The sequence below is a fragment of the Cynoglossus semilaevis genome, chromosome 4, assembly GCF_000523025.1.
Source record: "Cynoglossus semilaevis isolate Cse_v1.0 chromosome 4, Cse_v1.0, whole genome shotgun sequence".
Classification (NCBI taxonomy): Eukaryota; Metazoa; Chordata; class Actinopteri; order Pleuronectiformes; family Cynoglossidae; genus Cynoglossus; species Cynoglossus semilaevis.
In genome coordinates this window covers 5,587,314-5,608,669 of record NC_024310.1, presented here as the reverse complement: position 1 = coordinate 5,608,669, position 21,356 = coordinate 5,587,314, and the positions used below count along the sequence as shown (strand labels likewise).

At 37.3% G+C, this 21,356-nt stretch overlaps 1 protein-coding gene across 1 annotated transcript in view; it reads right to left on the bottom strand.

Annotated features, from left to right (window-relative positions):
• Positions 1 to 13,069, bottom strand: part of LOC103377790 (alpha-2-macroglobulin-like) — a 14,389-nt gene extending 1,320 nt beyond the window's left edge. The window contains 32 exon segments of the mRNA XM_008308745.2: positions 1 to 91; positions 447 to 562; positions 710 to 922; positions 1,492 to 1,679; positions 1,764 to 1,926; positions 2,028 to 2,099; positions 2,500 to 2,656; positions 2,817 to 2,892; positions 2,964 to 3,140; positions 3,647 to 3,730; positions 4,078 to 4,129; positions 4,218 to 4,339; positions 4,434 to 4,560; positions 4,854 to 5,079; positions 5,605 to 5,873; positions 5,958 to 6,098; positions 6,672 to 6,821; positions 7,124 to 7,269; positions 7,572 to 7,635; positions 8,087 to 8,314; positions 8,401 to 8,568; positions 8,666 to 8,775; positions 8,862 to 8,979; positions 9,284 to 9,416; positions 9,506 to 9,590; positions 10,169 to 10,334; positions 10,824 to 10,844; positions 11,658 to 11,710; positions 11,929 to 12,082; positions 12,196 to 12,334; positions 12,336 to 12,356; positions 12,969 to 13,069. Of these exon segments, the coding sequence (XP_008306967.1) occupies positions 1 to 91; positions 447 to 562; positions 710 to 922; positions 1,492 to 1,679; positions 1,764 to 1,926; positions 2,028 to 2,099; positions 2,500 to 2,656; positions 2,817 to 2,892; positions 2,964 to 3,140; positions 3,647 to 3,730; positions 4,078 to 4,129; positions 4,218 to 4,339; positions 4,434 to 4,560; positions 4,854 to 5,079; positions 5,605 to 5,873; positions 5,958 to 6,098; positions 6,672 to 6,821; positions 7,124 to 7,269; positions 7,572 to 7,635; positions 8,087 to 8,314; positions 8,401 to 8,568; positions 8,666 to 8,775; positions 8,862 to 8,979; positions 9,284 to 9,416; positions 9,506 to 9,590; positions 10,169 to 10,334; positions 10,824 to 10,844; positions 11,658 to 11,710; positions 11,929 to 12,082; positions 12,196 to 12,334; positions 12,336 to 12,356; positions 12,969 to 13,054 (4,116 nt within the window). The 5' untranslated portion in view covers positions 13,055 to 13,069.
• Positions 13,070 to 21,356: the final 8,287 nt, after the last annotated feature.

Genomic DNA, 21,356 nt, shown 5'->3' with positions numbered 1-21,356 from the left:
GTGTGTCAAAGACTCTGGATTTGGTATAAATCCAGAGAGCATTTTGATATCCAGTATGACCATGTTGCTTTGAGGTTCCTCTCCCTTATAGCTTCAAAATAAACGAATAAATGGATGAATCAGCAAACAAAATGCCACCTTCTCCTAATCTTGTAGAAAGGTTTCAGGACATACGTAATTTGTCCCATGTTAACATTTATTTTTATTCATGTTTATATTTGTTTATTTAGTGTATACAGAGTTAAGTAGCTCAATGATTACAAAGTATAGGAACCTACCTATTAATTCATATTATTAGGCAGGCAACACTGAATATCTATTCACTTCTTCTAACAAAAAATAATATTAAATACTTTCATTTATATTTAGTACAGTGGACTTTTAGTCTAACCTGAGTGCAGAGATGCGTCCCCAAATGTAGCATGAATGTGTGATGACAAACTTACAGAGACTCCATCTTTAAAGTCACCCCGCTGTTGGCTTGGCAGGTGCTTTGTGTTGTGACATTGATGTTGAAAACTGAAGAAGCTTTAGGAGTTGGGATGTTGTAGTGAAGAGACAACTGAGGAAAACAGAGGAGGGAAAACAAAAAAAAACAAAGAAATGAAGGACAGAATAGTTCTCACATTGCTGTCAACTGATATAAAATGTATTGTTTTTTTACCATCACTGCCACAAAACAGCAGGTACGGCTGTAATGATGACTGACCTGGATGGACGCACAGCTGTTGCCCTTCACCTCCACACTGTACTTTCCTGTCGTGTCCTGCAGAATCTTCTCCTGGTAGAGCAGTTTGTTGTTCTGGTTCACATCAAATGTCAGTTCACCACTTGGGGACTGGACAGTCACTGTGCTCGAACCGTCTGGACTGTACACCAAGGTGGAGTAAAGAGCCAGAGCCTGGAGAGCCACCACTGTGTCCTGAAACACACACACACTGAGTGATTCAGGATAAATGGTTTCCTTTACTTTTTAATGTTGACAAAATTCAAAGGAAATTGAATCAGTCATATAGAAATTGAATGACATCGAAACTCTAATTATTTATTTTCCTGTGATATTTACTGATTTTAAGAAAGAGTCTGAGTCAAAGTTGCTTTGTAAATGTGGTACATTAGGGGTCCTTAACCTGTTTGGCCTCGAGGCCCAATTTTTATGGTACAAAGCCCATTAAATATTAGACTTAATGAAGTCAGGATTGTACTTATACAAAAACGTAGTCTTTTGGCTTGAGAGTAGAGAAGAAGAAAAATTTTTAAAAATAACTGATAGATGCAATAGTGCCATCATGTGGTTGAAAGCTGCATTGTAACTGAGTCTTCTGTCGACAAGCTATGGGGTTGTAAATGAGAAAATGACTAGTGCTTTGGTGCAAATGTTACATTTTCTCTGTGGAGCTTGGAGTTTATGAAAACTGATACTAATTTCCAGTCAGAAAAAAAAGGTTTCAAACATTTGCAGTCATAACAAGGACAGCGAACTCTGTGTACCTGTGTAGATGAGAAGCCACCATAATAGTTCTGCTGTCCAGTCAGCCATCTGACAATGCCAGAGACGTAGCCCAGGTCCTCAGAAGTGGGGGAAGCGCTGAGTTTGGCCAATATCACGTATGAGCTGATCTCCACAGACAGAGAGGATGAGGTGTCTTGTGATGTCTGTGCCCAGTGAAGGAAACCACCTGAAACACAGCAGCACAGGCTCAGGTGTGTTCACAATACAAGCTAAGTCAGTACAGTTGTCCATGTAGAGGACGACTGCTCACCTTTTTTTAAGGCCACTGAGTCTAAGTGCTGCAGAAGCTGAGCACGAGTTTCCATGTCTCCTGCCAGGGTGAAGACGTAAGCCAGTAGTGCTGTAGTGTACGTGTTACTGAGGTTATTCGTGGAATTTTTGAGGCAGGAGATGCTGTTGTTCATCATTTCGTTCTGTGACAGAATTGAAGATGACATATGTAACTGTTTAAAAGTGAACTGTGTTCAAAAAGCACAAGGCGATTAGTGGAAATAAAGAGAATGGTTTTACTCACATCATCAATTTTCATCTCCAAGAAGGCAGCAGTGATGTAGGCAGTGAGAGTCACTTCATCAGAAACACCACCCTGTACAGACGGGTATCATTCATTATTTTGTTGTATCCAAACTGTGATGACCTACAAAAACGTGAAACACAGCTGAGACTGTGTCACTACTGAAATTGTCACTCTTCCTTACAGTAGTTTGAATTATCGTAAAAGACTGAGACACTACATTATAAAAGGATCTAAAGAAATTCAAATATGCATCTGGAATACCCATACTTTTAACTTAATGATGTTTCAAAGTCTTAATATTTTTAATTCTTGTTAGACTTCTTTATGGTGTATTTATGTTCTTGAATATGTTGACTATGAAACGACCCTGGGTTCATTTCTCCGTAGTTGTAGGTGTTACTGGATCATGTCGCAAATAAATTCTTGAATCTCTTCAGTTCATCCATCACAGCATGTAGAGCAGGTTTACCTTCATTCTGTTGTTGAAAAGCGTTCCTATCATTTGGAAGCAGCCATTTTCCTGTTGCCTTTGTTTCAGCCACGATTTCGTTTTTTTAATAACTTTTGGGTCGATATAGATGAAAGTCTTAGCTTTTGCAAATGTTCTCATCACAAAAGCAGTCAACCTGAAGACAAGAAATGTTAGAAATGACAAAGACATTGGGTAATATGTACATGACAATTCTCAGCACAGTACAGACGTACTCTGACGCAGCTTGTTGAGATTGTTTTTTGACACAAAAGCTAAATGATTGCATGTGATACACCAGTCAGTAATCTTCTCACCATGTGTTCCCTCGTCCTTTTCCAAAGGTACTGAAAGCACCATCAGAATGTCTGTAGTTCAGCTGTCTCTGGTAGCCTGTGACAGACACACAGTTTTATTACTACTGAGTGGCAAACTGTCCTGTTTGCCTGGGCCTTCAGACTCACCGCTGTTCAGGAAGTTTGTGGCCTTATCCAAGATGGCTGGAGTTAGCTGGTCTGTGTTTTTCAGGTAGTGCAGGATGTAGATGTTGGGAGCCAAGAGCGCCATGTTCTGTTCCCCACATCCGTACGGCATTCTCAGGAGTCCATCCAGATTTTTCAGGGCTCGACCCAAGATGTCACCTGCACAGAGACAATGACTGTGATAATGATACTTGATGTGACAGTCATAGTTGGATTAAACAGCAGATTGCAAAAGGATGTCTGTATTTTTAATTTATTCAACCAACATTTATTAGTCTGTAGTTTTTGCTGGTTTTTATTGTATAAAGTAATATTAATAATAATTGTGTGGTAATGTTTGGTAGCTGACCACTGCGAAAGAAGTAACATATTTTTTAATTCAATTAAAAAATAACAACACATGAAAATAATCCTAAAGTTTTTTTAGCATTCTTGTATCCTCACTTGCATATATCTGGTTAAAACAAACACACAACACATGAAAATAATCCTAAAGTTTCATGTGCAGGTAAAATGGAGACCGCTGATTTGGAGAAACACTTCCAAATTTTGATTTTGTTATTGTAGTTGTTGACAATGACACTAAAGACACCCCACAGACACAAACATACAGACTAAATCCCACAAATACAACAAAGCAGTTTAACATTAGTTTATCTGTTTACCCAGTACTGATAATGTGGCACGTGCAGAACCGACGATCACATTCTCCGGAAGCTGCATCTCTACGTCCTCTGTCAAAGCAGTTCCTGTTTACAGACAAAAAAGACAGACTTACAACAGGTTCAGGGTCAAAAATTTAGAACTTTCAGGTCCTCAGTCCTGCTGGGCATTAAGATCGATCAACATATATTTAATCTATTACGAATTTTTAAATGTCTTTTTATTTGCACTTTGATGTATTTTTTAATCATTAATAAAAAATAGATATAAAAAAAATTCACACTTAAGTGATTAAAATGCTTTACAGTTATACATACCATTAACTGACATCCAGTAATTTAGTGTTTCCTTTCTATCACTGATTAATTCATTTGTTCATTCTCTTTTTCTTTCTCTCTTCCTTCACTCCTTATTTTCTTTCTTTCTTTCTTACCTTTGGGACAGAGGAGCAAGTTGTGTGTCTTTGACATCTCAACGCCCTCAGCCTGTGGTTGAAGGACATACGTTGACATTGTGACATGCAGACACGTAAAATAATGGCGGTCTAAAGGAAAGCATTTCAAAGACACCAACCTTCACTATGAGCGAGCGAGTGACCACATCAATACGACCTCTCTCAGGAACACTCACAATGTCATTGTTACATGACACGTGTGATTCCACAGCTTCGGCCGACACAGTCACATTCATAACACCTAAGAAAAAGGTTTGTGTGTGTGTTAAACACAATGCAGAACTTGTAACTAGTCGCTCCACTGTTCGGTGAGGATCAAAAAATCTCTAACCTACCTAAAGATGATGCATCCATTTTCCACTTAAGCGTCTTGCGCTCTCTTCCACACAAACAAGATGTATACCGGTCACCAGAGAGTGGGGTGAGGGTGTAATCTGGGGAATCTTTTGTCTTGACGCTAACCTGTTGATGAGACATAAACAAACACAAGTTCAATTGCATCAAATGTAAATTGCGCAGAAATGAGAATCAGTTTGTGAACTAACCAATGTCTACACAAAAAAGCCGGAAGTGCTACTTTTTTAGTTATTTTTATAAAGCCACATTATTAAAAAGAAGTGAAACAACATATATTCTTAAGATTAAATAAAATATCAAATTCCATGTAAACTGATCTCTTTAACATCAAAAACTGGTACTGAAGTGTGAATATGTCGTGGCAGGCATTTTGTTCTTTGAGTTAAAGAAAGCATTACCATGATGCAGCTGCTCAGGTAGTTAAAGGTGGTTGCCTTCAGTTCAAAATGCTCTCCACGGATTATGGAATAAGGCAGCGTGAGCTCCAGGAAGAATGGCTGGAAGACGGTGATGTTCTTACGTGGAGCCAAGCCAATACCCTGAGAGGACAAACAGAAAGCTTCTGTCTCCCAGGTGGTGATCGTATCTGGGACAGTGAGGCTCACATCCTTTACTCCAGCAGACCTGGATTGACAAATACAAAGAAGATGAGAAGAGTAAAAGTAGACCCGAACAAGTAGTGGCCTATTGTCCACAAATGTAAGTGGTAGCGGTAGTCCATTAGACAGACTCATGTGGAAGTTTGTCTCCCAGTTTATTGTCTTTCTTCGGGTAATTGCGGTGTAAAAAAAAAAAGTTAATGTGGACTTCTCAACACTCTAAACTAGTGATCAGGACCATGAACTTTTAGAAAAAATGTTTCTAGACATTAAAAAACAAAAACATATATCTTAAAATCAGTGAAACAAGTCCCTTTAATACAGTCTGGGCAGTCTAAGAGGTACATTGGTCCCAACATATAAAATTATTCACAATCATTCCCATTGTAACAAACACTAAAAAATAGGTAAAATATAACCTAACAAATATACAGGAGGTGGGTTCATTAATACTAAATCCAGGAAGTTTAAGGGGGAGAAAATACATTTGAAAAAAATTATACATTTGTCCACAAAAATACATTTATATTATAGTATTGTAGAAACTCACCCAACTTCCACTAGGTCCCAAATCCAGGTTTCAGGGAAAAAGTTGCGAACGGTCACTATTGGTTCAGGTTCAATGGGGTTCATCGCTGAACCGCTGATGCCGAGAACAGGACCTTGCGGTGCAGCCATACGGGATAGAGAAACCATACCGTCATAGTCTGCATAAACCACACGTCGGTGATATGTGCCACGGGTGTATTCTCTGCCTCTGAACTTGAGGCACGGTGGCATTTGGACAAACAGGTTTGTGAGCATCTTGAGTCCTACGTTCTGCAATACAAGACAAGCTGTCACAATCATTGGGTATGCAGCAATACTATTATTATTGGCCTCAGACTGGACATTGACAGATACCTTGAAAACCGTGAATGCGTCATCTCCCTCACCAGGATATGGCCAAATGGATCTTTTTGGTCTCACATGAAGACATCTCACTTCATCAGTCACTGTATATGGAATATGGTTTATCTTTGTGACTGGCAACAATTGAAATAACTGCAGAGAAAGACAGGAATGAACAGTTATGGGGAGTCAAACTAATTTTGCCCAGGGGCCACATCAGACTGTATAGATGTAACCACTCCATAACGCAATGTTTCTGCAACTGACTCTTATTTAGTCAAGTTCCAAATACTGTACGTTGCACTGTGTAATAAAAAAACCTTTTAAGTTATCTGGTTAAGAAACTGACATTTAAATCAAACTTTCCAAGTGAATAATAAAAATCAGACAACATCCACAGATACTTCAGTTCAGAACTATACGAGTCAGGTTTTGGGTGAAGTCCATGAGGTGAAGCTACTTGTCCTTGAACACACCGAGTAGATCTCTGCTCATAAATCTCTCATCATCATGAAATGCATTATTGTAGGATTTTATGGTCAATGTACACTGTGTTGAGGCACAGATTTTATTACAAGGAAATTAAGCCGTAAATTTGTACCTGTACCATTTCCTGTTCCTTCAATTCACAGATTTCCAACGTGCCCTAATTTTAGTGATAATAACCAAAAACCTACAGGATGGAGACAGTTACTTTTGGATCTTTTGGATCCTTGCAGCACTTACCTTTTCAGCATCCAGAACCTTTCTTCTCTCCTTGATTAGGACGCTCTGATCAATTGCGCTGATGCCACACAGAGAGTCTGCATCTGCTGATACCTGCATGTTGCTCTCCTCTCCAGGGACGAGTGAATATTTGGAAAACTCCAGTGACACCTGACACACACATACATAGACATATTTTTCTCAAGAGTCCTGAAAGGGAAGCAGTTTTTCCAAAGCAGGGCTTTGCCGACCCCTAGTGGTATGAAACGCATTGCAGTTGGTATCAGGAATTCTTAGGACTTTTTATATATTTAGTTTGAATTTACTTTAAATGAATACAATATACATTAAAACATAGAACAGAAACATTTAGTAAAAGATAATCATCGACACAAGTGTAGATTTTTGTGATAGCTGCACATGTTATTTCACTATCACTACAAACTGACACATTACTTTGTTCTTCCACTGACCTTGTGTTTGAAGCACTTCTCAGTGGAGAAGTCAGCAGAGTCAGCGAGCACTGTTTCACTGGGAAGAACGGTATACACCACAACCTGGATTTCTGGTGCCATTTCTGGGCGGATGTATAACTTGAAGGAGAGTTCACCCTCAGTCACTGTGGGAACAGGTAAACGGTTTGTAAACTTCACATATCTCTATTCATATCCTTAATCTCCTGCTTAAATATTTCTGACTGAAAAAAAAATGGTGTCCCTTATTCGTTACAAAATGGGGAAATTGTAACCCATAAAGGCTATCAAGGGTGGCGCCATTAAGTATGTGGTTTTTCTGGGGTTTGAACCTAGGACCTTCTGCACTACTGTGTAAGGCAAGCCTGACAACGGCTACAGCAGAATCAATTAAACATTTGCTTCTCTGATGAAATAAGATATCATTCCTCTCATCTGTTTGAATCACCTCTTTGATCATTCACATCAAACTCTCTAAATGCAATGCTGACGATGGTTCCTCTGGACAGGACCTGGTGAAAGACAAGAGGGACAGGAACAGTAAGTAACATTGTCAAAAAACAAAACAAAACACACTTCCTACAGTATGATTTTACTACAATCTTACTTGTATTGGTTGAACATTGTTACTTCACCATGACGGTCTATAGTAACCTCCAGTTATACATACGGTCTTCTAGTATGCTAATAATCTGTAGGGATGACCTACTTTTGTTTGTTGTACGTCATGTAAAAAAAGCTGAGCCAAAGAAAGATTAAAACTTTGTTCATTTTTACACACTTCACAATTGAATCTGTCTGTTCTGAAAGATTGAACTGCTGCAGTGACCTCCTGAGAAATACTGCACTAAACTCAATGTTAGAACAAGAGAATTGCAGAAAGTGTCTGTTTATCTGTAATGAAACAACCGTCCCACCCACTAAATCTTCAGGGCATGAAAAACGGAAAAGTTCTCCACTCACCAGGAACATTAATGTGGCAGAACTTGGTTTCTCTCCCACTACAGTGTATTCCACAGAGAAGTTCTCCTCCTCTTCACAAGATAGAGGTTTGTCCTTGCTCTTGACTTTCACTGAGCTGACTGTTTTGATGTCAGGGGAGGATGCCTGGACCACAGACACCTCATGTACACCCTCTTCAAAGTATGGAGTTCCATATGGTTTGTAATCCCGTTCCATAGTGTTGTCAATCTAGTCGGCAGTGAAATACAGTACAACTTCAAACTGTTATTATTATTATTATTATTATTTCTATTATTTTTATTTTCATCACTTACAGCGAGAGTGACGGTCCCAAGGAAGCTAGTTGTGTTCAATGAGAATTCCGCAATACCATTAAGGTCAGTGGTGAGATTCTGTATGTGCCTGCCGGACCATTTTGGGCCCTTGAACAGGTAGAGGTCCATGTCAGCAATTGGCGTGTCATTGTAGTGAACTGCTTTGACCTGTTGAAAAGACAATAGACATTCACTGACAGGGCAGAGAGCACTAAAATAACTGGATGGATGGAATAAATTCGCTATAAAAACACTTTGTTCTTACCTTTCCTTCTAGAGTTGATCCCTGCTCGTACAACTTGGGTGTGTCAATAAACAATAGCTTTCCAATAGAATAGTCAATGCCTATATTATTTGTGTATTTGCGTGTTATGCCTGTAAAAGAAGTTTTTATGTTACACATAGTGTAAAAAGTACTTTTTAAATCCATGATACTGTCAATAATCAATCGTTTGTCTTGCCTGTGCCTTCCTCTTCAACCTCAACGCTTAGATGCAGCCTGTCCCGCAGTATTTTACTGTCAAGTTTCTTGAAAAATTTCATGGGGACGGCAAAAGCAGCACAGCCCTCTTTGTCGGCCTAGAAATAACAAATAAATAAAGTAAAATAAAGGCCAGTGCTATTAGCTGTTTTCCTAATTATATTCAACATTTTGACTGGCTAGAGAGCCTTAACGTGGGTGATTGTACCCAGGCCTCCATCTTAAATGCAGAGTTTTATACAGTATGTGATTGAATAATAATCTTAAATTTAACAGTGTAACAGTGTAACAGTGTTTAATGGTCAACAAATAAATGAGCACTACTTCCTTTTCTCAAATACTTAAAACCACAGTGACTTCACAGATAATTATGGAAAAAAGTTGCTTGAGACTGTGCTGTACCTCCTTTGTCTCGTTATAGCACTCTGGCAAGATGACCTCTTCTATGGAAATACTACTACCATAGTAGTAGTTATTTAAAGGTCGGCACATCATCAGTTTGACTTGGCCAGGTACAGGTTGTCCATATGTGTACCTAATTATTCACAAAAACATTGGATAAATTAAAGAGGAACCAAATCAAAACTTACAGTATTATTTGTTTAAAAAGTACATGTAACTTACTTTGAACATGCTGTGACTTCAACGTTTTCTTTTCCAATACTAACCCTTTGGGGTGTTTTTACTTCTACATCAAATTTAGGCAGAACTGCGGAGAGAAATCTGATTGTCACTGTACCAAAATCAGAATTAGCAATGGGATTTTAGGAAAAATGCCCCATAAAATTAATTGGGCCCTTAAACATTCTTAAATAAAGGCAAATGACAAGGAACATATGTTGTTACAATTACAAACAATGTCATATAACTAAAATCATGCAGAATTACCAAAATTAACAATTTCATCTTGACGTAAGCCAAAACAACAACAAAAACACTGGACAGAAATCGGACGGAAATTGTTAAAACAAATAGCATATTATATGCTGAATAGTAAAACTAGCCAAAAGGCAACCCAGAAATAACAACAACAAAAAAGACTATTAATGTACCTGTATGAAATAGAGCCTATCAAAATCAGCAAAGAAATTAATTCAACAGTGACTTGATATTGTTAAAGATTTAAACTACTTGGCATGGTCAGCGCAGTTGTAAGTGTATAGCAAAAAGGCTCTTGTCAGTTTAAGTAATTAGCAAAGAAATACTTTGTACTGTGGGACTCACAGTTTTGTCAAGTGTCACGTACATAAAAATGTGTTGTAGAAGAAGAAGAAAATCTTAACTTACCGGATTTCTCCACGACAAAATTGTAATAATGTTGTCTCCCGTCCACTTTAGCCAACAATTGGTAGGATCCCTCACGAGCTTCTGGGTTCAGTGAGTATGAAAGCTGCAGTATTTTACTGTTGGATGTCGCATTCAGCCACTGTGCAACACGGTTCTCAGTGGGGTCCTGTAGAATTTTTTATTTTATTTTATAGGGTTATGTAATTAATTTTACATTAGTAATTTTTTTATTTTATAGGGTTATGTAATTAATTTTACATTAGTATTACACTGCTTACTAATGTTACAATTTTTATGTAATAAATATGTAGAATTTTATAACATCTAGGTGTAACATATTCTTCACCTTATTATTCCGGTTCCAATTTATTGAATTTTCGACTTTATCTGAAACACTGTTATTCCTCCAATTCTCAAATTACAAATTAATGCAATTCTCTAAAAATAAAAATAAATAAATATAATATTTAATAAAAATAAAACAAAATATTTCTCTGGCAACAGCTTTGTGCCCTATGTGGGGTCTTGCCCCCCACTTTGAACACCGCTGTCTCCAGTGTATTACCACGATTAATTCACAGTTCCTCCTCTAATCTGAATACTGTATAATGCGTTACATTATTATGTTGAGAGGTGTGAATGTTGTTGGTCTTACCTGAAGTTCGACAAGATCATACTGCAAGAGAGAGAGAAAGCAATTGAATTGGTTAATGTTTCACACATTTCAGCATGAAAACGATTTTTTTTTAAAGTTGATAACAAAGAGTCGTCAATATGTTGTAAAATGTAGGTTTTGTTTATTTGTTACACCTCTGATGGAATCTCACCAAATTTGTGACGTAATATGAATTAGCCGGTGCACTGTATCCACAATCCAGTTTAGGCTAGTTTTTTGGGGGGTTAAAAGATGTCGCGACAAAAAAAAAATCTGTAATGATTAACTTCAAAACAAGAGGGCTGTAACAAACTAAGAACACGAACCCTATTTGTTCTAAGTTTCACTTGACCGGTACGGGCCGGTTCTGTGGACCGTTGGAGCAGCGCTAGTGTTCACAGAAGGACTGATTGTTGTAACGGATCAGTACATTTTTCAAAATAAAACATTCTTGGCGTTTTAGTTTGTTCGTTTGAAATCTGAAAAATGTATTATTTTGAAAAAACTTGCCAGCTATCAAGAAATATTAGATTGTTCTGGTTTTACACTTTGCTGAAAATATAAAATAATATGATATTTTTGTTATTTAGGTGTGTACAGTTTTTTTTTTGGTGGTGGGGGGGTTGTATCTTTTGGGGGGGGGTCAAGCGTGGTCAAGCTGAACACAGACCTGAGTTGTACTATTGACCCTTCATCGGAATTGGACTCGTCAGAGACATACAGTAACTGGGGCTAAAGAGCAAGTCCATATTGATCTGCACTGTCTGATAGCTTCCTATATAATGTCTGTTTGTGTCAGCCAAACATCTGTTGTTTCACTGTTCAAACACTCACCACTTCTTTTAAGGGTCTCAGCTGGGAGTCCAGTGTGACCACCCTGAAATGCACTAGGATGTAAGAGAAAGAGAGAATGACTCGAGGCTCTGCTCACAACAAAACCTGTCAACCATCAGGCCTTGATATTAGAGTAAGAAAAAAATTAATATATGTGAATATAAAATTATAACATATTAGTAATGAATATAGAATAATTCAGATTTTTTCAACAATTGAGGAATATTATCAGGACTTTCGGCAACTCTGCAGAACATTAGCTGGGCCTTACCTGTTTGTCCAGGAAGGTAGATTGGTTTGTCTGTTTGGATGAAGATCCTTGGTTTATAGACTTTGGCCATAACTTTTTTGACATCCATTGAATGAAATGTGGCGCCCTCCACCTTCACCTCTAATTCAAACACTCCATGTTCCACTAAAGGCACCTGTATAAGGATTAATGTTGACAACAAGACAAACAACATTTTTCAATCAATAGAATAACGTGTCCTGGGAGAAAGAAACAGCTGAGCCATAAATATATTCTTGAGTACCGTACCTCAAAGTTGACACAGTGATGGAACACTGTGTTGGATTCCTTCTGCATCAGTATCTTCTCCTCCGGCATCAGAGTGACAGTCATGGTCAGAGTCTCATTGGGCTGCAGGAGACTCACACAGAATCGAGTATCAGTTCCAGGGAATGGCCAACAGGTACTGTCTATGGAATCACAGGCACACACACACACACACACACACACACACACACCCAGTTAACTTTCCAAGATCTTCTGGCAAGACTTTATCATCAACAATGATTAAATTAGACCATTTTTAATGTTCAATTATTTTATATAATAATATATTAAGTATTTAGTTTAGTTTTTTTTCATTCTGTTGGAAGTCTTACACACCAGCTCACCACCTGCCTCTTTGTTTTTTTTTATTTCAAAATCTTTTGAGGGATTAAAAAAAAAACTGATCAAATAAAGTATTACACAGCTTAATGCTTTAAAGAGTGATAATGATAAAACTTGTCTTAACATGTTTCAGTTTTTAAAATTCTATCATCTGTTTTGAAACTTTTTGTCTTGCCTTTGTAAATGTATACTTAAAAAATAGTGACTTTTTTTTACATTAACTTTGTAATATGAGAAAATGAAGTGAATGAAATGAAGTGAATGAAATGAAAATATTTAAACAACACATAATAATAATTATAATAATAATAAAAACAATATTAAACATACAGTGCAAAAACCAAAGTTGCCAAAAATGTTGTGTTCACTTAAAGCAAAAACCATACCAACAACCGTTAAACAGGTCAACTTACGGTCCAGCCACCACTTGACTCACACACATCCAGCTCAGGAGGACACATAGTGTCCACGTCCAAACCTGTTTCCCGGGAGGACCCATGACTGACGAGTACTCTCAACAGGGTCTACGGCCATTAAATAGCCTCCATTGGAGACGCCCACACCACCCACACACCCACACACTGACCCAACCCCACACCCACACCCACACACACTGGCCCCCTCACACCAGTTTAAAGACCCCCATATCTTTTCATGTAACTTCATCTTTGCACAGTAAACACCTAATGACAGTAAACTAATCTAAACTGCTGGAATGTTCAACTGAGTGAAACTAAGTTTGTTCTCTGAATTTTGTAGTTGTTTGGTTTCTGCGGTGAAGGCTCTGATTCGTACATTTTATAGGTTTATAATCAATTATTTATAAAATGTAAAAAGAACACAGTTATACCAGGCTGGAGAATCTACCACAGAAACCAGTACGCTTATGCAGACTCTAAACCCGTACCTGCTTAATAATGTTATCTGATTGGAAGAATTCTTCAGATCAAAAATTCTGCACTTATTGCTTGCTTACTATACCAGTTCTAAATAAAGTGACATTTCCTGACAGGTTCTAACATGTTTCATGTGTTCTCTGGACCAACGTAGGAATAGAAATACACTCCAGTTACTCTCTGTCTCTCTGCTTCTAAACTGTGTCATAAAAACCGAAAGTAAGTTGTCACTTCAGTTAAAGTTTTATTTCACCACGAATATCTACGAAGACAGTGTTCTGCAAGCAGGAAGAGTAATCAATATTACAGTAACTGAGTCCGCAAACATTGTCCTTTGACCCAACATGAGTTGTTTGAGTTTGTCCTGCAAACAGCTGTCAAACAGATCACTGGGGCTAAAGTTGCCTTGTTTCCAGTAAGTAAACTTCTGTGGGCTGATAAAGTGAACCCACACACTAAAACAAACTATTTGTAATTAACACAGAATGTAACAGAATCTTATACAACATTTTGGCTGCAAATGACTTCAAGTAAAATTCCTGTTGGTCCTGATCGAGGATGTTGGTTCATCACTTATCTGACTGTTGCAATCACAGCCTCTTATCTGATGAAGTAAACGGGTTTCTGACCCGTGCTCTGTAGTGTTCTTACTTAATATGCAGCAGCTGCTGTTGAAACACGCTGTTAATTATTGCAAAAATGAGAAAGACCACAAGGTTAAGTCCTCGTCCAGTGTAAACAACATGACTGATGAATTAAGCACTGTTCGATTGCATGACTTTTTGAGCAAAGGCTGTAGTAAACATATTGTATGTTCCAGTAAAGCAGGTTTTAAGCTAGAAAGAATTCCATGAATGTAGAGACACTGAGCTGAGTCCATGTGAATGGTAATTAAAATAATATCCAAATCTAATGCTCCTATGATACAGCTATTATGACAAATGCTCTAAAGAAGCATATAGTAAATATATATTCATATATAATATATCACATATATATATATACACATACATACCTTCTTGTGTTGTTAGAAATATGGTGTATATATAGATATATATACACTTTTTGTATATACATATACAGTATGTATATATATATTATATATTGTGTATTGTTTTACTGTATGTTGGATCATCATATCATAATAAAGAATAAAACTGTGTCAGATGGCTAAACCAAATGTTTATAATGAAAAGTCAAAGCAGGCAAATGACTCAGGATGAACCAATAACAAACTATATTTTAAATAGTATTTCTAGACCACTGGCCTCTGCTGGAAGGCAGGAGTTCTGCAGTTAAAAAAACATTTCATGAAGGTCTGAGAAGAACCTAAGAGAAGATTAGTCTGATTATTATAAAGCCTCTATTTTATAATAAACACATTTCCCAATTTCCACACATGGATTTCACTCCATCGTCTGACTCCATCTAGTGTTGCATTTGCCAAGTAAAAAATACATTCCAGATGGCCAGTTCTCTCTATCTTTTACGACCTCCTGGAATTCATTGCATTGTCCCCTAGTTTTCAGGGTTTTGTTTTCCCGGTACCACGCACGATATTCAACTTATTGCTTCATCCATGTTTTATAACAGCTTTTATTATTTTTCTCCTTTCCCTGAGTCCACGGGTCAAAGAGTCCTTCTGCTTTCTTTAATATTAGCTGTGCAGTGTCCTTGACTGCATTCAGATCCGGATTGTTCTGGTCCCTCACTGCCATGGCCCTACTCCACATTAATTATAAAATAACATAACATGACACCTTTCTCAAGTTTCTCACAGTAAATTACAGATACATTTTTATCAATAAAAAGTGGTTACTTAGTCACACGTTGGTCTTTCAATGTGATAAAAATGTTGACGAATGTCACCCCCGACGACTACGGCTGGACTTGAAAGACCTGCAATACTCAACCAGTGATAACAGGTAGATCAGGAATATGCGGTAGCTACAGACATGAAGAGGTATCTTAGATAAGAGGTGAAATATCTTAACGACTCCACCTTCTACGACTCCACCTCCCAAACTCCAGGTTCTAAAAAAGATTCCACGTTTGGAGGCAGCCACTGTGTAATTTCCATTAATTTTATTCCAGTTACAGCAACTCCCCTTCAACGGCTTCTTTTTACAGTATATGTCCTTATATTTGTAGGCAGATCAGATGTAGATACTGGTGGAACATCTTTATTTCTCTCCAATCAGATCACTGTCAAACAGGAAGTCTGTCTAGTTGGCTGTAACCCTTTAGATAAACAACACTTAATGCCGTTCATGGCGATGGAAACCAATTGATGAAAGTCGTTTTAAAAGTAAAATACAACAAGGCTGGATGTTAGGGGAGCCAAGTCACCAAGCCGTGTAAATGTCTGAATCTCATGGTACTGTTTGGTGCTCATGTTTAATTTGCGTTCCACTGGAACCGGTCTGATAAAAAGCTAATCATTTCAAGTTTCAACATCTTGATTGGAGCATCCATCAAAACCAGACAGCAAGTTAAATGATCCAATCCATCGGTGGCTGGTTCTGCAGATCACTGCCGAAATCCCAGAGAGAGGGAGAATAAAATGTTCTAATTGTCTGCTTCACAAGTGTCACAAAAATATATCCATCCTTGTGAGTCTTTTTTTTTCATCACTGCGTCATTAATTACCATTGCTGTAATAAGACACAGCACCTGTTCTCAGCTTGTTACAGGGAAGCCTTTTGTCAACATCCAGGATTATCTTTCAATTTTAGGGTGTGGCTGGCTAATACTTTTTCTTCAGTCATCCAGGAAGTGAACGTTCTCAAGTAAACAGTGGATGATAGAAACAATTACGTTCTAACAGGTTGTTTTTTTTTTGTTTGTTTGTTTTGCCACTGGCAGCATATTCTAGACATAATTAGTACTTGATCTTTAACAAGTGACTTCTCTGAATCCAAGACAAGCAAAGAAATCAAAGCTTTCAGCACAAAATCCACAACATTAATAAATAATAAATAAAGACAAGACCTTAAAGACAGTCTTTTCCAATTTAGATTTATTTTCTACAATAATAGAAATAATAATTGCTGTCATTATCATTATCATTATCATTATCATTATCATTATCATTATCATTATCATTATCATTATCATTATCATTATCATTATCATTATCATTATCATTATAATTATCATTATCATTATCATTATCATTATCATTATCATTATCATTATCATTATCATTATCATCTCAGTGAGCGAAAACATATGTTTGTGTTGGTACCTCATTCAACGACACTTTAAATTCTGAAGTGTTCCTTTAACGCTGTCTTCCATCTTACCCTCCCACCAAGCAGCACATCGGCAGCCTCCCTCTCAGTGCCCTGCACAGCCCATTACATGCAATCTATGACTTCTGCCTTCAGCTGTCATAAGTCACAGAGGAGGGAGGGACAAAAGCAGACAAACGGTAAGAGATTTACACCCGTTTCACTTTTTCCTTCATGTAAACAAACTGTGTAATTACTTGGACCAGAACAAAATATACCTGTTGGTGTGAAGTTAGAGCATCTGGAAAACAAGTTTAGTGCTTACGTGTTACATGAAGTATAATGCAAAAAAAAAAAAAAAACGAATATTGAATTCTTTAATCTTCTTAAAATGATTTCTGTTAATCCAGATGATAATCCTAATTGCACTTGCATCAACAGCTCTGGATTCCCAAGATGACAGTCACAATGATTACAATGTTAATATGTCATCACTGTCCTGATAAGTAGCAACATGAGGTGGAGCTGCCGTGATCAGATGGTTTTTGTCATTCCCTCAGTGAAATTTCTCAGTTGGGCGTGAGATATGTTCATCACACTGTGTCTCCTCTTCATCAGCTTTGTTGGTAAGAATGCTTTCGATGAATATGGGCCATTTCTAGCAACAGGGAAAATCGAAAAACAGAAATTTGTGTTTATAATGTGAGGAGGTTTACAGGATGTGCTGTAGACTCTGGGGGGAACAGAGAGCATTCAGTGGTTTGTGCTGCTTCTTAATGAGCATATCAATCAGCACTTCCTGCTTTAATTCGATTTGAGTGAATGATTCTGTCAATGAGAGTGGACGCCTTTATTCACTCTCAGACCATTCACTTCTGCTGGGCAGGGATCAACCACAACAAATTTGGTCAAAATTCGATTTCTCTGAACATAATACCAATCCAGTGAAATAACAAAATGTTTGTTTTAATTTTGTATACAAATGTGGCTGTGATAAAGTTCTTCATTTCAAAATGTTGTGTTATTGATAAAGGTTATTTATTGTAATTTGAGTTCATTTGAGTTCAAATTTTTATAACTGTAATCATAGTCCGATATTAACTTTTTATCCAATATGCAAATATTGTCCAAACACTTTATTTCCCATTTTGATAACAACTGATACATGCAGCCGATTTCCCCAAAAAACTATTTTAGGTCCTGTCACGTATCTCTTGTCATGGAATTAACAAATTACCTTCTGTTATTGTGATGCCCCACTAGAGGCATTCCACAAAATAACATGTGAGAAAAATAAAAAATAAAAGTGATTCCATTTGGCTTAACTCAACTGTTTAAAGTGATTCCATTTGGCTTAACTCAACTGTTGCCACTATTTCACCCCAACTTCTTGTTGCCGTTTCTTTTGGCATCCATAAAATTGTAATAATGCAGCCTACTTTGTCTATTTTCTGTAATAAAGTCTTGTTTTTGGTCATTTCTCCATACTTCATTTCAATGATCACAGTATTCCATATAAACTGCTAACTATCTGATTTCAGGGTCGTCTAGTAAAAAACAAGGGGATTTTGGTATTTTTACTGCTTGCATTACAATGAACAGGAGCCTGAGGTAAAAGCACACTCTACATTTAAATCAAACGTAGTTTCAACACATTTTCCATGTGTAAAATAGCGAATAACCAAGTGATCATTATAACGTATTTGCTCTTTTCAAGGTTGGACTGCATTTATGCAAATTGTTCACAATCTCCATCATTCAGCTGTTACTTTAAAACATCAGACGGCGTTTTCATCGGCAACAAGACTGACCAAGAATGCTGGCTTATACTTCCCGATCACCCTCAGCTCTATGCCAATAAAACCACGAGATACAACTGCACCATAATTCGCAAACAAAGAAAGGAAGAGAAGGAAATCTCTATCGATTACACAATACGTACTGGGAAAAGTTAAGTTTACCATTACCATATTACCATTTCAATATATTATTTAAACCATTACTGCAAAATCTGAATGATGTGGATTGACAGTCTGTCTGGCCTCTGTCTAAATCCACACAAATAAATAAAGAGGGGTCTCAGGGGGAGAGGAGACTTTGACCAATGACATGGTCGTTCAAAGAAAGAGCAAACTCTTCAAAAGACAAAAACAACTTTGTCCCATATGTCAGGAGTGAGTCTCTTTGTTTTTCAATAGAGGAAATTAATTTTAAAGTGTCTATTGCTGTCTGTGGAAACTGGTTGTAGTTGACAATAAACTGACTTAAACACCAGTAAAGCCATGGTGGAAAATATATTCCAGAGGCATACAACTATTCCACCTGTAAACATCAGCTGGATTATAGTTTTGAACAGGATAAATATAAAAACCTTTTCACATCAGCTGCTTTGAGGAAATCCAGGCAATCTCCTAATGGGTTGTACGAGATGTTTCCAAAGATGTACGGTGAAACAAACTTAATATTCCAGATGAGTCACAGAGCTCATCCTGATCTTATTATGCACAAAATGTTTTTTGTGGCAGATGATTTCTCTACAGTCAGATGACATGACAACATCAGTGGTGGAGGAGTCGTGTTTTCTGGCTGGTTGCCATTTAGTCTCCTTCAGTTCATTATATTTCCATTTAATCATGAATTCACCGTTCTGTTTTGTCATGGTAATTTCACTTACATCACTGATGTTTACAGTTCTTCTATAATTGACTTCTGGAGGTTTGGGGAGAATCTTTGACAAGGGATGTGCGTTGATTTGGGCCAAATAGAAAATGGATGTATTAGTTTTTAATCTGGTTACTTCCAGATATTAATAAACTTTATTTTAAAAGACTTTCAAATGTAATTTCTGGGAACAATCAGAAGACGTGGGTCTGTGTAGTTATTGAAGGTAGACAAATATGGAATGATTATTGGTGATTATTGCTGGGTCTCTCAAACATTCATTCTCTTTGTCTCTCTCCCTCTCTCTCCCCCACTCAGAAAGGATCAAGCCATGTAGAGGGACCACAGGTTTACATATTCAACGTGCTCCAGCTGCACTGTGGCCTGCGTTGCTTGTGTCCATGTGGAAGCTTCTTGTCATAAACGCACACAGCGGTTGACAGAAGCTTGGTCTGGATTCAAATCCATTCTGATAATGTTTACATACACACATTTTCCTTGCATGCTGAGAAGTGTTTTTCATTTTTCACCATATCGAGCGTGTAACGTTTTAACAGTGTTATTCTACTCAGCAGCAGCAAATTAATGCAGATTAGGTAAACAATTGGACCATCAAACATCAACCTTAATTAATAATTAATGCATATGGAATTTAAATGATGGGTGAATGTCATTCTGAAATTGCTGGTGTTTGTCTCTCTTCAGTTGAGATACTGTTAAAGGGTCACTGAGGGAATTAGGGCCAATCTCAGGTAAATCTAGCCCTTGGACACGATGTCCCAGCATCATAAACCAACGTGGAAATAAATAAAAAAAAAAAAATTTCCAGCAGTGAGTAGTCCATGTAGACTGTAAAATTATATATTTTTTTATTTTAGATGTCTGTGCCACAGTGCAACCATGTTTAGCTTTGTGCTATCTTCACTCTGAAAAAGTGTGACACTTAACAATAAACATAGTGTCTTTATGAACAGTTTGCTAATTGTTTCAAGAGTGACAGCTGATCTTTCTGCTCAAATGGTTCAATTCTAGTCAAGGCCTTGCAACATTCCTTGACCTCAACACATCCAAATGAAGTTGTTCACTCCGATGACTTTTAAAAAGTTGTTTCTTTAAGACAAGACAGTGCCGTATAGTGATGTTCAGGCTGTTTGGGCCCCAAATGTGTCAAACAGATGAATGGAAAGGTTTTAATATATATTATGTTACATGTAACAAAGTGTAGCGGTTAGCACGCCTACCTCTGGGTAAAAACTTGAAATGCTGTATCTGAGGATATGATTAGAAACAACACAATGAAATACAAACCATTCTACAGAGAGCCTGTTTTTTTCCAGAAAGCTATAAAAAATACAACGCTAAAATAAAATAAAATATCATAACATAAATGGCAGTAGTGCAGTTGAAGTTTTGATGTCCATTCAACAAAATGTGAAAAAAAATCACATTTAACGATATGGCGTCCACATTTATGTTTATTAAGTGTAAAATGCTGTAGTGTTGTCGCGCTGGTTTAGCTCAGTGGTTACTTCACTGACTTTTCAATTGCGAAACCCAGTACCTTCCCTCCGCGGGATCGAACCACGGGCGCTGCCCAGCGTTTTGTGGCCATTGATTTGTGTTTTTCTATGGGTTTTTTTTTCTGGTGGGCAGATCAATGCGTAGTAACAGAAAGCTTAACCGATAAAAACACGGCAACGAACACAAATGCGAGGAAAAGAAAATGCAAATTCCCCAGGAACACTTATTTAGTTATGCTCAATAGAGACCCCTATCTACGCAAGAAGACACTACTCCTAATGAAATTCACACCAGTAAGACAGGAGTATGGACAACTTCCTCTTCTGTGACTGTCAAAATAAAAAGTCATTTACGAAAATATAAAATTAATTAAATGCACATTAAAATATTAGTTATTTATTAATTATTACATATTTATTGGCACTTTTTGTCACCCTACACTTTGGCTATCTGTCAGCATTATTACTTTATCTTAAACAATTACTACTTT